This window comes from Pipra filicauda, unplaced genomic scaffold, assembly GCF_003945595.2.
Source record: "Pipra filicauda isolate LSUMZ 115617 unplaced genomic scaffold, ASM394559v2 scaffold83_size3615187_pilon, whole genome shotgun sequence".
NCBI lineage: Eukaryota > Metazoa > Chordata > Aves > Passeriformes > Pipridae > Pipra > Pipra filicauda.
Window position 1 is genome coordinate 1862629 of NW_024105020.1, and position 17454 is coordinate 1880082.

The following is a 17454-nucleotide window of genomic DNA, read 5'->3' on the forward strand; positions in this document are numbered from 1 at the left end:
AACAGAGGGAAGGAGGGAAGGAGAGAGAGAGAAAGGGGGGGGAGGGGGAAGGGGGAAGGGAGGTAGGAAGGAAGAAGGAAGGAAGGAATGAAGGAATGAAGGAAGGCTTCATCACCAGCAGAATAGAAAACACACACCCCTCTTACTTTAAAAAAAAATTAATAATGCACAAATATGCATAGGTGTGCTAACACAGGCAACAAGTTGACTTCTGTAAAGTGCTAAGCACTCAGAGTTTCCATCTACTGCAGCAGCCCTTGGAGATAGTAATACCCAAAAAGTTTAGCTTTATGTGCTTCTAAACAGGGATTCTTATGCATTGAAGAACATGATCCAGCAAGATCACAAGTGTCAACTATTCCCAGCCATTTGCATTTGATTTGCATGCTCAGAATTCACATCATCCTTCTTGTAATGGTAAGGGGCTGGTTGTAGCTTTTGAGTCTTCCCTCCCTATTCCTAATGTGCAGAAAAGCTGCAGAGAGCCAAAATTAGATTTATGCCCTCAAGATTTAGGGCAAGAGAATTGCAGCTAGTTGGGGAAATTCTCTAGCAGCAGCTTCTGGCTGCTCTACATCCCCTTTACACTGTTTAATCAGCACAAAGTGAGCACAGCAGACCCAAGAATCAGGGTCTGCTGATCACCTTCTCTAGAGCTTCTTCAAAATACAAGAGAAAAGCAAAGGAGTTCCACTGTACTTGATTATTAGTTCCATCATCAATTTAAAACCAGTAATTTCAATAAGTGAGACTGTGTAAGTCTTGTAAATGAGCATCTCTGTAGTCCTTCAGCAGTCACATAGCCTTGATTATAATTTCTGTTATAGATCTTGCCAAAGCCATGGGTGCTGGGCTCCAGTGAAACAGGGTAGGAAAGAAATACCAGTTAATATTCTCCTGCAAATTGTGTCACCCTGTCCAAGGCACAAGATGGTGAGATGAACACCACAGGTGTTTAGACTTTTCAGCTTGTGAAAAATATGCAAGTGGTTCATGGGCAAGTGGATGTCCCTTAGAAAGACTGCTGAGTGGTTTAGTCAGTCAGACCCATCCTAGGCTTGTGTGGACTCGTATCCTGTTTCACACTGTTGCCCTCCTCAGATGCTCATGTGAAGTGGGTGTGAGTAGAGCAAGCAATAACTTCCTCCTCTTCCACTGTACTCTCCTGGCTTCCAGCAATCTGAGATGACAGCTAATATCCACATCATAGTATTAAATAGCTTGATTTTTGACATCACAACATCTTGGGGTAGTGAGTTCCAGGATTTGATTATTTGTTGTGTGAAAAAATACTTTATTATTTAAAAAATTTCTACTCTTCTTCATGCAATTCTCTCTGCAAATCTCCATCACATCCTTCCTCAGTTATTTCTATCCAAATCTGAAGTTTATCTCCTCTTCTCACATAGGAGTAATATGATATTTCTAATTACCCTGTCTAAAATGCACCTGGGATTTCAGCTAGAGACTTATGGTCAAAGCAGGTGAGAGTGCTTGTGGTGAGAAGTACTACAGAGGCACAGTGCAGCTGCAGCCTGCAAACAGTGTAACCACGCCATCCCTTGTAGAGTACTTTGCAATAATTTAGCCATCTGGTGAGAAAATGTGAACAATTTTGTCAGGGTCAGCATTCAAAAGAAAAAAAGTAAATTTCCCATCATGTGTAGATAAAACAGGCTGACAGCTGCTACCACCTGGACATGCAAAAGTAATTAGAGCATAAAAAGGTGTAAATTCCCTTTGAAAAAGGAATGTGAATAAGATGCTTGTCATTTCCTGGAGCTGATTCCTGCCTCTGGTAAGCTGTATTTAAGTGCTGTCATTTAGAAAATTATATCTAGTATAGTCCAACGGCTAAAGTGATAAGTCTGCAGTGTTGGGGCATGGAGTCAGGTGCTAGCAGGGTACTGAAGAAGCTGCCCCTGGTAGTTCCCAGCCTTTGGATCATGTGTTCTTGTTGCAGGCTCTTCTTCTGACACTGAAAACTCCAAGTCAAATAAGAAAAATGCCTTTGTCTTTAACTTAGATGAAGGGGATTACTGAGTGAGAATCAGAATATTTTTAGTGTTTCAAAAAAGTTAGCAGAATGACAAGATTGGAAATTGTATTTGCAAACAAACTGCATTCACTGCTGCTTGTGGGGTCATGGTAAGCACCTGGTAAATGGGATTTGTTAAAATGTTTATGAATCGTGAAGTTTTCCTGAATTTTACAAAACTTTTTTTTTTCCTCTGGAAGGCACAACTGGACAAGGATTATTCATATAAAAGCCCAAAATCCAACAAAGGCTTTAGGATCTTACTGATTTCAGTACGGAAGTGAGAGACCAAATGTATGGGTTAACAAAATTTAATGGATTTGGATTTAGTGTCCTTGACTGTTTTCATCATTTCATCAAGAATTTTAAGGAATACTATGTGATGTAAGCAATTAACTAAAAAAAGATGAAGAGATGAGGATCAGATGTTAGTCTGAAAATTGTTTGTGATATCTATGTGAATAATACTTTTTGGGACAAATATGAAGACAGATTCATTCACAAGTGACTCATAAGCAGATAAATGGGATAAAATCCCAACTGATACTATTTTAACTAATAAACATATTTCTAATGTCATTTTTACTCTCTCAAAGGTTTGGACAACTGGACAATTGAATTGAATTTGCCTTTGAATTTAATTGAAACATGTATTAAGGACAGGTAACATCGAGGGAAAGCTGTCCCTGATACACCATTCCATGCTTTAGACAAAATACTGTTATTTGGTGTAATTATAGTAACTCTAGGCAAAACCAACTGCCCAGGCAATTGCCCAGATAATTCAAGCATGTTAGCCTTGTCTGCTTCATCGCAGACAACACAGAGTGTCATTGGAAAGAACAAAAATCTCTTGAAGACAACTTCTTATCTCCTTTGATCCTATACCCCCTGACTCCCAGTTTGGAGTCTGCTCATATGAAGTCTAGTGTTGAGTAAGGGAAGCTCCCCTTTTTCAATTTCCTTATTTGGCTGACTTAAGGGCTTGAGAGAATGAAAGGCACTAACTGTTTTTTTATTCTCTACAGACAGTAAGAGCACTCTTGAACAACAACAGCACAGTCACTGTTCTGCGATCAGGCTTGCACGCTGTCTTCAACGAGCGATCTCTGGATGTGACTAAAAACCTCTTTCAAGAGAAGTTTAGGAATCCAAAGAAGCGGCAGAAAAACATACAATTCAAATGTAATATTTTTTGGGGGTATATTTTGTCTATCCACTTAAGCCCTTGTTTGCCATTGTTAAAGCTCCAGTATTTCCTCTTGCTCATTCATGGCATCTGCCCTAATGGGAATTACTGTCTTGCTGTAACCCAAAGAGCTGGAAAAAAGCCAATAAAATTGAGAATGGATCACATGGTGTTATCCCCCTAACTCTAAAGGTTAAGAATTAAAGGCTGTCCGTTCTGACTCTCTCTGAAAGCTTTTTGTGGCAGTAGGAGTGGGATTTGTGTTACTGAGTTATTTATCTTCTAGAAGAAGGTTGGCAAGGAGGGATATTAATTTTTTCTTTCCTTTGACAGAAAAGATGTTTTCAATCATCGCATTTTACATTTTTCTCTGTTATTAATCAAAACACATAAAATCATTTCTTATAGCTAGGTTTTAAAATACTGTATGCTGAACTGGACAAAGCCTTTCAGCTTTCATGTCATTTTGCTGTATTGTGGCCTGTGGGATCAACGTTGTGCTGTAAACAATAAAATACTCAGTTTATATGCAGCCGTGACATAATGTATTTGCCAGCTTAATGAAAAGGAAGAGAAACATAATGGCAAGTTAATTTTTAATTAATGGTCTACCATTTAAAATGTTAGCAAGTTGGACTAGGCTGTGTACAGAACTGACGGGGGAAACCTCAGCTCTTTGTTCCTGCTCCGTCACTGACTTGTGCACTGACAAGGGATATGCCACAGACTTTCTGTGACTGCTTTCAGCAGGAATAATAATTTGCCTTCTTCACAGAACAATCAGCAGAACCATTTCAATAATATTTGTATACATGTTAAAATCAAAACCACTGCACAGAACACTCTTATTACATTTTTCCATTATATTATCATGATCTTACTCTTTCCAAGGTGGATTTATTGCATTCTCTGTTTTCATTGCTTTTGCAAACTGTTATTTATAATAAGCAAGGTTTCACAGACTCTATACATGTGATTTCTTGAAGGAAGATATCTCAGTTAGAAGGGTATAAGCTCAGAGAGATGCAGTTTCCCTTTTGGCATTGGGTAGTAGGTTCCAATCTTTTGAGGGAACAGCTGCACTGATATGTGGCAACATTATCTGTAATTCTGTTGGCCTATAGAATATTCTGCACTTAATGTTATTGTTTTAAAACTGTTTTCTCCCTTCAAGAGATAAATCAAGACTATTTTTTTTTCTCAACCACAAAAAGTCTCAGATGCATATGTTAGTATTACCTATAACCAAATTCCAGCTTTTTCATTAGAAGTGCTTTTTCTTGTCACCTTTGCCATGATGACTAGGTCAGTGGAGTTATGGTGGAAATTGAAATCAGTCAGAATTCACATTCATGTCCAAGTAGGGTACTATAGATTAATCAAAATACTAGAAACAGATGTCTTAATCTATTTTAAGGAAAAGATAAAAGAAAAAGAAACCTAAAAAGTGCAGAAACAAACCAAAAGGCAAGCCAATCACTTCATGTAATGATCTCTCTTCTATATTTCACAGGTTTGAAAAACTTAATTTCTTCGCTGACATCTTCCACAGATATTCGAGACCTCCTGAGTTGTTTCTCTTCAGATCTTCAGACTTTTGTCATTAAGGTATAAAATTAATAATTTCAGTAAAGAAAGAGTGATCACATCATTTATCTTGCTACATGCTGACTGTCACTAGTCTGCAGGAGCTACATTGCACACTAGCAGCCTGAACAGACTGCAGATTTGCATAGATACAATTTATGCATGCTGCAGAAAATGGAAAATTAATTGGCATACAAAAATTCCATCTGTGCAAACAACTACAAGCATATTTCTGCACATATATCCACTCAAGTGGTTTCAGTATCTGCTCTCATTTCATAGACACGTATTATTGCAGTTGCTAATAAACCAAAATTCAAAAGTAATATGTTATTAAAATTGAAAAGAATCCTTCCTAATCCTGAAATCCTTGATTCACTAAACTGTTGGCTTTTAGCAGGTAGTAGGAGAGTGACAACTTCTAGTACAAAGTCTCTAGCTCTTGTGAAATATTCAAATATGAACATCCTCACATATGTACCTTTTGATAGATTACCCATTCTACCATCCCTCTTCCTTCCCTGATTCAGAATTAGTAGTAGCTTGTATGCTGCATTGGGTTGGTTGCCAGGCCAGTTAACTTGGGTCTGGGTGACACTTAGAGTTGGGGTAATTTTTTTCCCTTTCTGAAGAAACAAAGTAAACTGTACTTATTTGACTTTTTTTCTTTTTTAAATTAAGAAAGATACTTTGCAGTTCTGTGGTGCATTCATCTCATAGAACCCTCAGCTACCTCATGGGATGGTATAGAGAAGAAAGAGCAGGACTTTTCCTGGGGTTTCACAGTTATAAGTTATAAGGCAATAGAAAGGAAAAAAATGTACTATGAGAGTAATTAAGCATAGGAAGAGATTGCCTGGAAAGGAAATATTTAGAATTTGGTTGGACAAGTCCTGAACTAAGCTGGCTATGCTTTGGACAAGAGATCAGATTAGGTAATATCCAAAGATCTCTTTCAACCTCAGCTATTTTAGGATTCTAACAGAAAGAAATATTTGTTGCTTTTTCCACCTTGAAAAAACCTGAAAAACCCGAAACTATTTCCCAGTTTGTACAGTCTGCCACACAGTAAGGAATTCTTTTAATCAACTTTATCATAAACCAATTATTTTCTTTATCTACAGCCAAGCAGGAGTAAAGAGACATTTAAAAAGCAGGCATCAGATTTTATGTTGAAATGGAACCTCCTACTGAGCACTGTAGGCAAGATTCTGACCATCAACAGGACAGACAGTTTTGGTAAGTAGGATCTTTGTGAGTCTCACTTCATATGCCCCTTTCTGACCTGAGATAACAGAGGCAATAGATCTAAAAGTACCTAAAGGGGCTGACAAGAAACCTGGAGAGGGCCTTTTCATAAGGGCATGTAGTGACAGGACAATGGGGATTGGCTTTAAATGGAGAGTAGTATTAAATTAGATATTAGGAAGAAATTCTTTACTGTTAGGGTGGTCAGACAGTGGAACAGATTGCCCAGAGAAGCTGTGGATACTCCATCCCTGGAAGCTCAAGGCCAGGCTGGATGGGAGTTTGAGCAACCTGATCCAGTGAAAGGTGTGGGGCAGAGGGGTTGGCACCAGATGGTCTTTAAGATACCTTCCAGCCCAAACTATTCTCTGTTTCTGTGACTCCATGATTTTAACTGACATAAATTCATGCTACTTAATAAAGTCATCCCTTCTTTCTACTCCCTTCCTTCAATCCCCATTCTCCTGGTGATGTAGCTATAGACAGGTCAGGGAAATTAAATTATTAGTTTTTAACGAGACCAGTTGTCTGAGCAAAACTCTAGGAGTAGCAGAAGGGAGGAGAGTAGGAGCATGCAGCTGGAGACGGCAGGAAGGGCAGGACTCCCTCTTTTGGCAGAAGTCATAGTTTGTCTGTGGGGAAATGAAGAACAGCAGCCTGAAGTGAGAGCCTCTGCTCTCTCTCCATACCAGAGCTGCACACCACAGCAGAAGGGTGTGATGGAGAGCTGGGGTCACTAATATCCCAAAACCATAAACATGCCAGGTCTCTCAAGTGATAGCTCCAAGTCCTTCGAGTTCTTTCTATATATTACAGAAAGAGCTGCTCTGCTAGAGTAGGTCACTGTGATAACTACTTGCCAAAAAGGTAGTTAGGTCATCTGACAACAGCTCCTTCCAAATGCTCTTTTTCCTTATGCCTTACACTGACCTGAATGTTTGCCTAGCCAGCAGCACACCTATTGAAGGTTAAATTGACTGAAAATAGTCACTCCTTTAGCTGGCTTAGTTTTCTCTCTGTTTTAGGGCTCTGAGCTGTCAAACATCAAATCCATAACACACCAGTGCAAGGCAGGAGAAGTGAAGGAACTGTGCAGTCATGTTCACTTGAAGTGATTTGAAGTGATACAACCATGTCTTAAATCAGTTCAGTCTCTACCCTAACTGCCTTTCCTGTAATTTGTAACACCTTTCAGAGGCTCCTCTCTATTATTCATTCTGCAGAAATGCACCATCTCCTGCGAGAAGCATCTAATCCCAAGCTCTATGAACCGCCATTTAGAATTTCAAAGCAGCACCTTCCTATTTTTAACTCTTCTTTTGGATGGGGCTTCACATAAATAGCCAAAGAAAATCTCATTATCTTATTTGAAATGCCCCTTCAACACTGTACTTTCATGTGTTTCCTGCAAAGACATAATAAAGGGGTATTGTTAAGGTTGTTGCATTATGTGTTCTTCGGTATTCTTACCCCAATAATGCCTGTGTTTGTGCGTCTATGAACACACCCTTCTTCTGCATCAAGCTGCTTGCTACCTTTTGCCTTATGTTTAGATTATAAACTGTCTTGAGCAGGATCAGAGTTTTGTTCTGTGTCTGCAAGGAACACAGAGCACAGTAGGGTCCCTTGTCCATCAGCTGCTGTATTACAATAATAATAAAATAATGAGTCATTTCTTCATCTCCAGAGGAGTTCTGCACAAAACTCTCTGATGTTACATGCAATATTCTTGGCAATGAGGAAGCTGGGAATTAATTCCAAGAGCTGTACTGGAAGCATAATATTTATTGAAATTCCCCATGATGATGACATCCTCTTCCCTCCTTCCACTGCAAGAAGAGTTTCATGAATTGGCTCCTTGTTCTACCGTTGTCAAAGGATGGGATGCAACAGATGAAGTGCATGTCTTCCTCTGCAGAGCCTTTCTTGAAGTAGTTACAATTTATATTTTCACCTCACTTACAACAGTCTTCCTACTATACTTAAATAACACTAAGATATAATTTATTCTCATATAAGAGAGAGTTAAAAATGTTTTTTAATCTTTCGCTGTGATGCTCCAATAATTTGGTCATTATTATCCTCTTTCTTAATAACCCCAGTTCTTTAAGATGTTGGGTTATTTGATATAATGATGTCCCTTCTTTCACATGTTTCTATTCCATTAGGATATTGAGTTTTAGCAGACAGGCTGAAGCAGTTCTGTTAACAAGCCATCTGGTGTAAAAGTTCTCAGGGTCATTGCTTTTCAAAAATTTCTTAAATCTCAGCATTTCTTGCAGGAATGGTGGGCATCCTGCAAGTCAAACTATGTAGCATCCACACTGAGGACACACAATTATTTAGGGAAATGTGTGAGTGCCAGTGTGTCTGGCCAAATGCAGTGTGTCTCACACCCAAAATAAACCACATACTAGTAACCAAAACCAAACTTACTTCTGACTCAACCTCTTGCCTTGGAGTTTGCCACATCCAGCACACATAATATACTGACATACTTACACCTCAGAATTTAGAATTGACTTTTACCCTTTTCCAGCCCAGCCCAGCCTCCACATGGGTGATGCCTAAGCTCAGTTGGAGGAACTGTGCACTTACCCCTGCTGAAAGGCAGCACAGAGCAAGTGTGGAGCCGCAGTCAGGGATACTGGGACCTCTACAGCTTCTTCAGCTCCACCTCCTCTCCAACAATTGTGCCTCTACATACTTCCCTCTCAGAGTTTCATGTCAGCTCACACACCTCTGTTTCCTTACTGGTCTACCTTCCAAGGCATTCCAAGCCACGAGGTCTGGGTAGTGACCTATGCATTCCTCCTTTGCAGCAAGCTGCTTCAACCTAGTCCCTCTTGAAAACTGTGTCCCTCTGTATTATCCCAAGGGACAACTGGAGCGGTAGCTTTGGTTTCATGCTTACTCTTATTGAATATGTTGAAAACACCTGAAAGACTGATAGAAACACTCTTGGACTACTAGTGTCAGGTCTGTATACTTTCAACTCCAACTATAAAAATCCCTTTCCATAGGTAAACAAGTGCTTCCACCTACTTTGCTATAGTTTAAAGACCCCCAAAAGGATGAACAGCAGAAGCAGCAGCTTCTCAGACACATATTTCAAATTTTTCATTTTTAAAGCTCTATAAACCTTGGTTGTTCATATATATTGTGGTACTTCCTTGTTGATGTCCATATAAACTTGTTTGTGGGATGCAGAGGTTATGAATTACTTCATGAATTCCTACACAGATTTATGGCATGGAAGAAGATCTAATTTTTACTGTAAGGGCTTCCAGTCAAGGTATGATTCAAATGTCAATGGCCTCAGTGAGTCTCTCTTGGTTTTTAGCAGTTATGGCTCAGGCTGCAAGGTAGGCGTAGGCCATTTAATGTCATAAATACAAGACATACAAATGTCTGTAGGAGGTTTTGCTTGGGAAGAGGTGGAATGATTTATCTGTCTGAGGGAAGAATGGGAATGATACCTTGTTATTGATAAGCCTTGTAATAGAAGTGAATGTGGGGGAAAAACTTGAACGGGAAAGTAAATGAACACAAATACACTTTCCTCGCTAAGTTAAATAAGGGAAAAAGCTTTTGCTCATGTTTAAAATCTGCACTTGGTGCCTCTTTTGCCGTGATATCTGAAAGTACGTAATTTTGTAAGTCCTGTTAAATGAGTGCTGATCTGCTACTTTATCTAGCCCATTACTATAACAAAGCCCTTAAAAAAAGAACATGTCGTAAAGATAAGCAAATTAAAAGGTTGTCATAATTATCTTTATTTTTCTTTAAAACTAGGATCCTGGCTTTTGTTGAATTTGCTACTCGTTGATTTTGCGGCTCACGTTTTCCAGACCTATATAGAGGAGGAGAAAGAAGATGGAAATTCCTTGGTTGCAAAGCAAAATGAGGTCCCTGTTCTGTGTGTTTATGAGCCCAGCCATCTCTCAGCCTGTTTTGCAGAGGATCAGCCTCAAGCCAATGCTCCACAGACAGCTCTCGTGATGCAGAACCAGAATAACTTTGGATTAAGCAATATTTTCCAGAGTTCTGAGTTGTTTGGTGAACACAGCCACTGTCAGCAAGGTGAAATTAACATTAACTTAAAAGAAAACTATGACAAAAACCCAATTATAAATTGGGTAGATTAGGAGAGATTGGGAGGGCTGTGTTTGGTTGGGGGGTTTTATCTGTGTAAAGTAGAACTAATGAAATCCAGGTTTTCATGGAGCTGTGTCCAATGTCACTGAAAACTGTAGTCATAAAGCATCCTTCACACCTCACACCCATCCCACAATCCTATCAAGGGATTGTAATCTCCACACCACCCACCTCTTCAGTACCACAGTTCCCTGATCTCTCCTTAGGTTTCCAGGTTTTCAGATTTGTCTTCCATGCAGTAACATGGAAGAGAAATTAAATTTAAGACACTATCTTAAATCTCAGAGAACACTGTGTTTTCCAGAAAACTGTGAAGGACAAATGTTAATGGCACCAAGACTCACAAAGAAAATTACATTTTTGGGGCGACCCTGCTACAGTTATTTTAATCCTAAGAGGTATTCAGTTTCCATATACTAGGACCAGGAGTGGAAACTGACTGTTTTAAAAACATCTTTATTAGTTATAACAACCCTTAGGGGACCCTAATTTCTTAAACATAGGATATGCTAAGACTAGCTCAGCAATAAAAGTTGGAGGGGAGAAAGCAGGTACGAAGGGGACAAACTAAGAATGATTTATACATGTGATGGGCATGTTTGACAGATTTTGTTATTTTTCAAATGTAAAATAATAACCCATCCTGTCATACCACCTTATAGTCAAAAACCAAACTGAGCTGAGTGCCAGCTATTAGCAGGAGAGCTCTAAATCACTGATGATCAGAAATGAGGAAATAAACCACTAGAAATCTCATTCAATATCTGCCCTGCTTCCTATGCTCTTCACTGTGCTGCCCACATGGGCTTTTGTATGGCCTCCTATGGCCATTTCAATGCTTTTTGCAGGTATTTGACCAAGACACAGACAAAGGTTTGACCCAGGTTTGGTCTGTGTAAGTGATGTGCCTATAAATATGCCTATCAGCTTTGCATGTTTCATAGCTGATTGCAAGAACAGAGCGAGGTTGATTAGAATGAGGGATGAGAGGTGTCAGAATAAGAGAGGAAGGGTATAAAATGTGAAATGAGGAGTAGGACAACTTGAGAGAAGTTATGGATGAGGAAAGGACACAGTGAAGGATTGAGTGTAAAAAATGTTTAGAGATTAAAGAAGCCAACAGATGATGCATTCTACCAGTCCACATGCAAGATGCTGATAATGGTGGGATGAAAAAGAGATTCTGGTAAGAGCTTGTTGATGTTGTGGTTCAACTTTTTGAGGGAGCTGAAAAACTTCAAGCTGCAGTTCAAAAGAGCTTCAGGGTCTGTGATAGAGTGAGTGAGCATTTCTGCCCACTTGGGTTCTTCAGACAGGTGTAGCTCCCACCTCAACCATTGCAGATTCCTTCTTTTTGTGTGTCAATACTAATTCTATAGGTTGATAAAAAACACAGCTGCCAAAAGCATCTCCATCACCCACCACTTTATTTGCATGGCCACCTCTGTAGATCCTCTGAGTAGATTCCCATTACACGAGAATTTTTGTTCTGTGACTTTTGATCACTATCATCATCATGCTCCCAAGCAACCATCTCCCAAGCATCCCTGCTCCCTTCGGCCACAGCCCATTCTGTTGGGTATCTAAAGCCTCAGCAGCCTTAGCAGCATCCACTAGACACACTGTTGTTTCCTGGACTGCATTTCTGCTGCCTAACATATTGCTCTGTGCATCGTGGGTTTACTTCATAATTTTTCCTTCACCTCATACAGCCTCAGCAGCTCTCTGTGACCCACTGGTCAGTTCCCATCCTCTACTCCATTCACTGCCAACAACACCAACCTCCATAGCATTTTAATCTTGTCCCACAAGGCATTTCTATGCCATCTCTACAGTCTGTCGTGCTGGGGGAAAAAAACCAGTCTGCTCATTGCACCTCCACCCTCACCTCATTGAAATTAGTGCTAACCACTTAGTTGTGCTATAAAACCCTGGAAAAACAAGAGGGAGGACTGGTTACAGAAATCAGAAAAGAATCTCCCAACCTTACCCTGTTATCAGCAGCACCAATATGTGTCTGTGGATTAGCAGCTCACTTCATGATCTTTTACTTGTCACCTTAATTCTTTTCTTCCTTCCCCATCTGTTTTTGGTTTTCCTTTCCTAGTTCATGCTGAATATAAATTGCACTCCTCAGCAGAGAGACTATATTTTTCCATTTATTTTGAATAGTGCAGCACATTTCTGAATCTTATTTTTAAATATAGTTTGAAGCATGAAAATAATTGTTAATAATTTTGAAGAGAGAATACATTCGAAGTTGGTGGCATCTCCCAACGAAAACATTGGGTTTATATGAAAAAATGTAGAGGGCAGGGAGTGAGACAACAGAAGATTTGTACACACTGGCTTAGAGGGAAGTGTGGCAGATGAAATGCTATATAGCCAAACACACATAGTATGAACTAAGAATTGATGAAACCAGTGGCAGTAACGAAGATGTTTTGAGCGAGCCATAATCTATAAAACTGCAGCTCAGAGAGCATTGGCCTGATCTTTATTCCTTATCACAGAGCTTGCAGTTGCTTTCTTTCAGCACGAATAACATTTTTTCATCTAGAAAATCCCATTCTAGGTTTCTGCACTTTGTTCACTTGTTACCAAATTAAAATCCTATTAAACTTCACACCTGCAGCGGGTTTATCTGCAGAGCACTGTGCTGTAGCTTTTAATCCAATTCCACACCTTCGTAACATACAATATACTGCAAATCAGGGCACGAGGAGACCGAGGGTATGCTATTCCTAGCTCTGTTAGCAGAGAGCAAATCAAACACTTTGATTTGTTAAAAAGGGAGAAAAAATAGGACATAGTTAACTATTTGACATATAGGAACGGTAAGTGTTCATCTGAGTGGTCTGTATAAGCCAGGATACAGAGATCAAGCGAAATCATTAACTAAAATGATCAAAAAACTAGGGCAAAAACATGACCCTAATTGAATTCAGTGTCAAAACTTCCGCAGATTTTAAGAAAGCCAGAATTTCAGCATGAAAAAGCAGGTCCTGTCAGGACAGAGACAGGCTGAAACTATTTGTTTTGAAAGTGAATAGAAGGGCTCATAGCAGAAAAGCAAAGTGTGAATGACATATTAGAAGTGAATGTGGCCTCCTGTCAGACCTTTGCCTACCTATGAGGAACCCCAATGTGCGCCTTCTCTTGTTGGATTTATTGATGTAAAATAAGGCTTGGCATCTATAAAATCCCTTGGGTTAAACTGGAAAGAATAGAGAAGTTGTTTTTTATTTGATGAAGGGAGAAACTTACGATTTACAGTTCCTATTGCCAAAACATTTCCATGTTTCTTTTCTAATTTTTAGCGCATCCAAGTAATTTTGGAAGAGAGATTTATTATAATGTGTATTAAATTGGATCTTCAAGTTGGAAGGGAAACACTTCTTACTCAAAAAGATGGACAGACACTTCTTTGCCTCCAATGAACAGCAAATCTTCAGAGAAAACCATCCAAACTTGAAAATTCTTTATGCTCCACCATTCTTACTTTTTGATACAACTTTAAGGCATATTGTTTTCATTCTCTTAAATTTAAGATTTTTTTTTTTCCCTGGAAATACTAAACGCAAAACTGGGCTAGGAATGCAGTTATTTTAAGTTGTTATGTGATTTGTATTATTTGAATAAATCTTCAGAAAAAAAAGGTGAACTATTTGTGGCTTGCTTTTATGTATTTCCTGTATTTTTCTGTTGTCAGTAAAGCTGAAGACCTACCTGAGGTAACTGTGGTAAATTTATCTGGAAGCTACAGCATAGATCATAGAATCACAGAATATACCAAGTTGGAAGGGATCCACAAGGATCATCAAGTCCATCTCCTGGCCCTGCACAGGATCATCACCAAGAGTCACACCATGTGCCTGAGAGCATTGTCCAAATGCTTCTTGAACTCTGTCAGCCTTGGTGCTGTGACCACTTCCCTGGGGAGCCTGTTCCAGTGCCCGACCACCCTCTGGGTGAAGAACCTATTTCTAATATCCAACCTAAACCTCCCCTGACACAACTTCAAGCCATTCCCTCGGATTCTGTCACTGGTCACCACAGAGAAGAGATCAGTGCCTGCCCCTCATCTTCCCCTCACAAGGAAGTTGTAACTGCAAAGAGGTCTCCCCTCAGTTTCCTCTTCTCCAGTGTGAACAGCCCAAGTGGCCTCAGCTGTTCCTCATACGGCTTCCCCTCAAGGCCCTTCACCACCTTCGTTGCCCTCCTTTGGACACTCTCTAATAGCTTAATATCTTTCTTATATCATGATGCCCAAAACTGCCACAATATTCAAGGTGAGGCGGCACCAGCATGGAGCAGAGCAGGACAATCACCTCCTCGACTGGCTGGCGATGCTTTGCCTGATGCCCCTCCGGACACGGTTGGCCCTCCTGGCTGCCAGGGCACTGCTGACTCATATCCAGCTTGCCATCAACCATCACCCCCAGCTCCCTTTCCGCAGCACTGCTTTCCAGCATCTCATTCCTCAGTCTGTCTGTACATCCGGGGTTGCCCCATCCCAGGTGCAGAATCCAACACTTCCCCTTGTTGAACTTCATATGGTTGGTGATTGCCCAGTCCTCTAATTAGTTGGGCCTCCCTGCAGAGAGGGAGCCAACAGCTCCTCTGAGTTTTGTGTCATCTGCAAACTTGCTTAGTATCCCTACCAGTCCTGCATCCAAGTCATTTCTGAAGACGTTGAAGAGCACAGGGCCTAAGATGGAGTCCTTTGTAACCCCACTAGTGACAGATCACCAGTCTGATGTCACCCCATTCACTATTACCCTCCGTGCTCAACTCCTTAGCCAATTGCTTATCCATGGCATTATGTGTTCATCCAGCTGTACGCTGGACAGTTTGTTCAGAAGGATACTGTGAGAGACAATATTGAAAGCTTTTCTGAAATGCAAAAAAAGTTACATCAACTGGCTTCCCTTGATCAGCTAGGTGGGTTACCTTCTCATAGAAGGAAATCAGGTTTGATAAGCAGGACTTTCCTCTCATAAAGCTGTGCTGGCTGTCAACAATGACAGTGTTGTCTTTCAGATGTTTTTAAATACTTCATAGAATAATTTTCTCCGTAATTTTACCAGGCGTTGAAGTGAGACTGACAGGCTTGTCGTTTCCAGGTCCTCCTTCTTGCCCGTCTTGAAAATCAGGACAATGTCCACCAGCTTCCAGTCGGCTGGGACCTCTCTATATTCTCAAGACTGCTCAAAAATCATCAAGAGAGGTTTTGTGATGACATCAACCAGCTCTTTGAGGATTCTTGGGGGAATCCCATCAGATTTGTAGGGATTCAGCTGGAGCAGCAGATCCTGTACAGTTTCAGGGTTGACTGGGAGTTCATCATTCTCTCAGTCGTGGTCCTCCAGCTCAGGGCACTGAGACCCCCTTGGTCATCTGTGTTGAAGACAGAAGCAATTAATGACTCTGTGCTCTGCGTCAATGCTTTTTTGTGTCTACCGTGCATAATTTAAAATTTATATTTATTGCATATAGAACTTAGCACTCATGTCTTTAGAAATTCCTGCTTTGTTTCCCATTTCTGCAGGATACAGGAATCAATATCTCACATATAATTATGTCAACCGAAATAAGTTGTATATAATGTTATTGACTTGTTTATGTTAGAAACTAGTTTGTTTGGACTTGTTCTGTAAGCAAAGTACAAGTAAAGAAGTTTATAAAGAGAAACCCTGGCATAAATTTGTATGAAATAGTAAATATGACTATGAAATTTGTATCTTGCATGCATCAGATTATGTGAGGAAATTCCCTGAAACACCAGGGAAATGGGAGGGTTAAATATTTTTTAAGAGCATGCCTGCAGTGAGTTGTCTGGGCCTGGTTGCTATTTCAAGAAGCGACAACCGCTTCATTATTTTGAGAAAGGACATATCCTGAATCAGAGAAAAGCACTTGTCAGGAGCTTAGGAAGCTTTCACTTATTTTGGGTTTGTAAATCTACATTTATTTTCTACTTGCATCTCTATCCCTCTGTCTCAGCTCAAGCAATGAAGTGGGAATCAATATTCAAAAGTGTGGTATTACAGCAGATGCAGACAGGCCCATGTGCTAAAGGGAAAGGAAATAGTGTATTCTGCAGATAAGATTAAGAGTTTGGTGCCAAAATTACATACTCAGGAAGTATCTTCACAGTCAGAAAAATTCATTTGGGCTTTAAGACCTGTTGTACCCATTTCCACTATCCTTCAGGTTTTTATGGTGAAGATAAAAAAACAGAATAGGGGGTCTAGGAAAAATATAAGCTAAAAATACTCAATATTTTCCAGTCAATTTATATTTATAAGAGTTTAGATTCTAGATTAGATATACAACATGTTCTTGTGGTACAATTAAGCAGAAGTTGTGTGAATAGACTGACATTGCAATATGTTCTTCGCAGCTATGGAAAGGTAAGATCTGTGAGATGTACCTGAGAACCTTCAGACAGGCAAAGGCTCCTGTGAGATTCATTGCTCCCTGTCTCCTATTGAACCTGTGCTCCTTAGGTAATTTGCACGAACACAACGAAAGTTTACAAGCATACGTTTCAAAGAATTACAAGTTTGCATTGTCATATTGAAGGGGTCTACTGCCAAGAATAGAAAAGGAGCTGGATGAAAAAGTGCCTTTACTAAATCGGGCCGCTAATATAAACACAAATATACATCCGAATCTTTGCCTAATTAAAACCTCACCTGGGAAACATATCATTTAATAGCAACTCCATGTACTTATGTATCAATACACATCCTGCAAACACCAAACTAGTGCTGCCTGACATCTCGGACTTGGGGTCTTGCTGTTACTTAACCCCAAATGAAGCTTTCCCTGCAACGGGAATATTCATATGAACACGCTGCCTCGTGGATTCTCTCTTTTCTAATAAACGGAGAGGTCGCACTGCCTCTGCCTGGACAGCTCCACCTGTCCATCCGAGGTTTGTGGTGCATGTAGAGAACTTATTTTCGTGAGATACCTACTGGGCTGCGCACCTGACCCAGGGGCTCCAAGTGTCACAGGCGCCCCACAAACGACAGGTAACCCAGCACGGAGCCCCCCGAGGGGCCCCCACACGCCGCAGGCGGGTGTCCCACGGGCGTCCCGGGCAGGTGCGGGCAGCGGCTCCCGCACCGTACGGGGCTGGGGCGGGGGCAGGCCGCCGAGGCGCGACCTGCCGCCCGATCGACCGGGGGCTGCTGCGAACATTCGGCACCGGGGAGGGGGCGGT

The 17454-nt window shown here is 40.5% G+C and overlaps 1 protein-coding gene across 3 annotated transcripts in view; it reads left to right on the forward strand.

The window, feature by feature from the left end:
* The window catches only part of RFX8 (regulatory factor X8), a 33364-nt gene extending 19480 nt beyond the window's left edge, over positions 1 to 13884 (forward strand). For 2 of the 3 annotated variants that reach the window (XM_027718107.2, XM_027718108.2), the window contains 5 exons: positions 3067 to 3223; positions 4741 to 4835; positions 5939 to 6053; positions 9858 to 10145; positions 13541 to 13884. In XM_027718107.2, the coding sequence (XP_027573908.1) occupies positions 3067 to 3223; positions 4741 to 4835; positions 5939 to 6053; positions 9858 to 10145; positions 13541 to 13587 (702 nt within the window). In that variant the 3' untranslated portion in view covers positions 13588 to 13884. Of the gene's footprint in view, positions 1 to 3066; positions 3224 to 4740; positions 4836 to 5938; positions 6054 to 9857; positions 13445 to 13540 lie in introns of those variants that run through there. The other variant, XM_027718110.2, reaches the window with a different exon arrangement.
* Positions 13885 to 17454: the final 3570 nt, after the last annotated feature.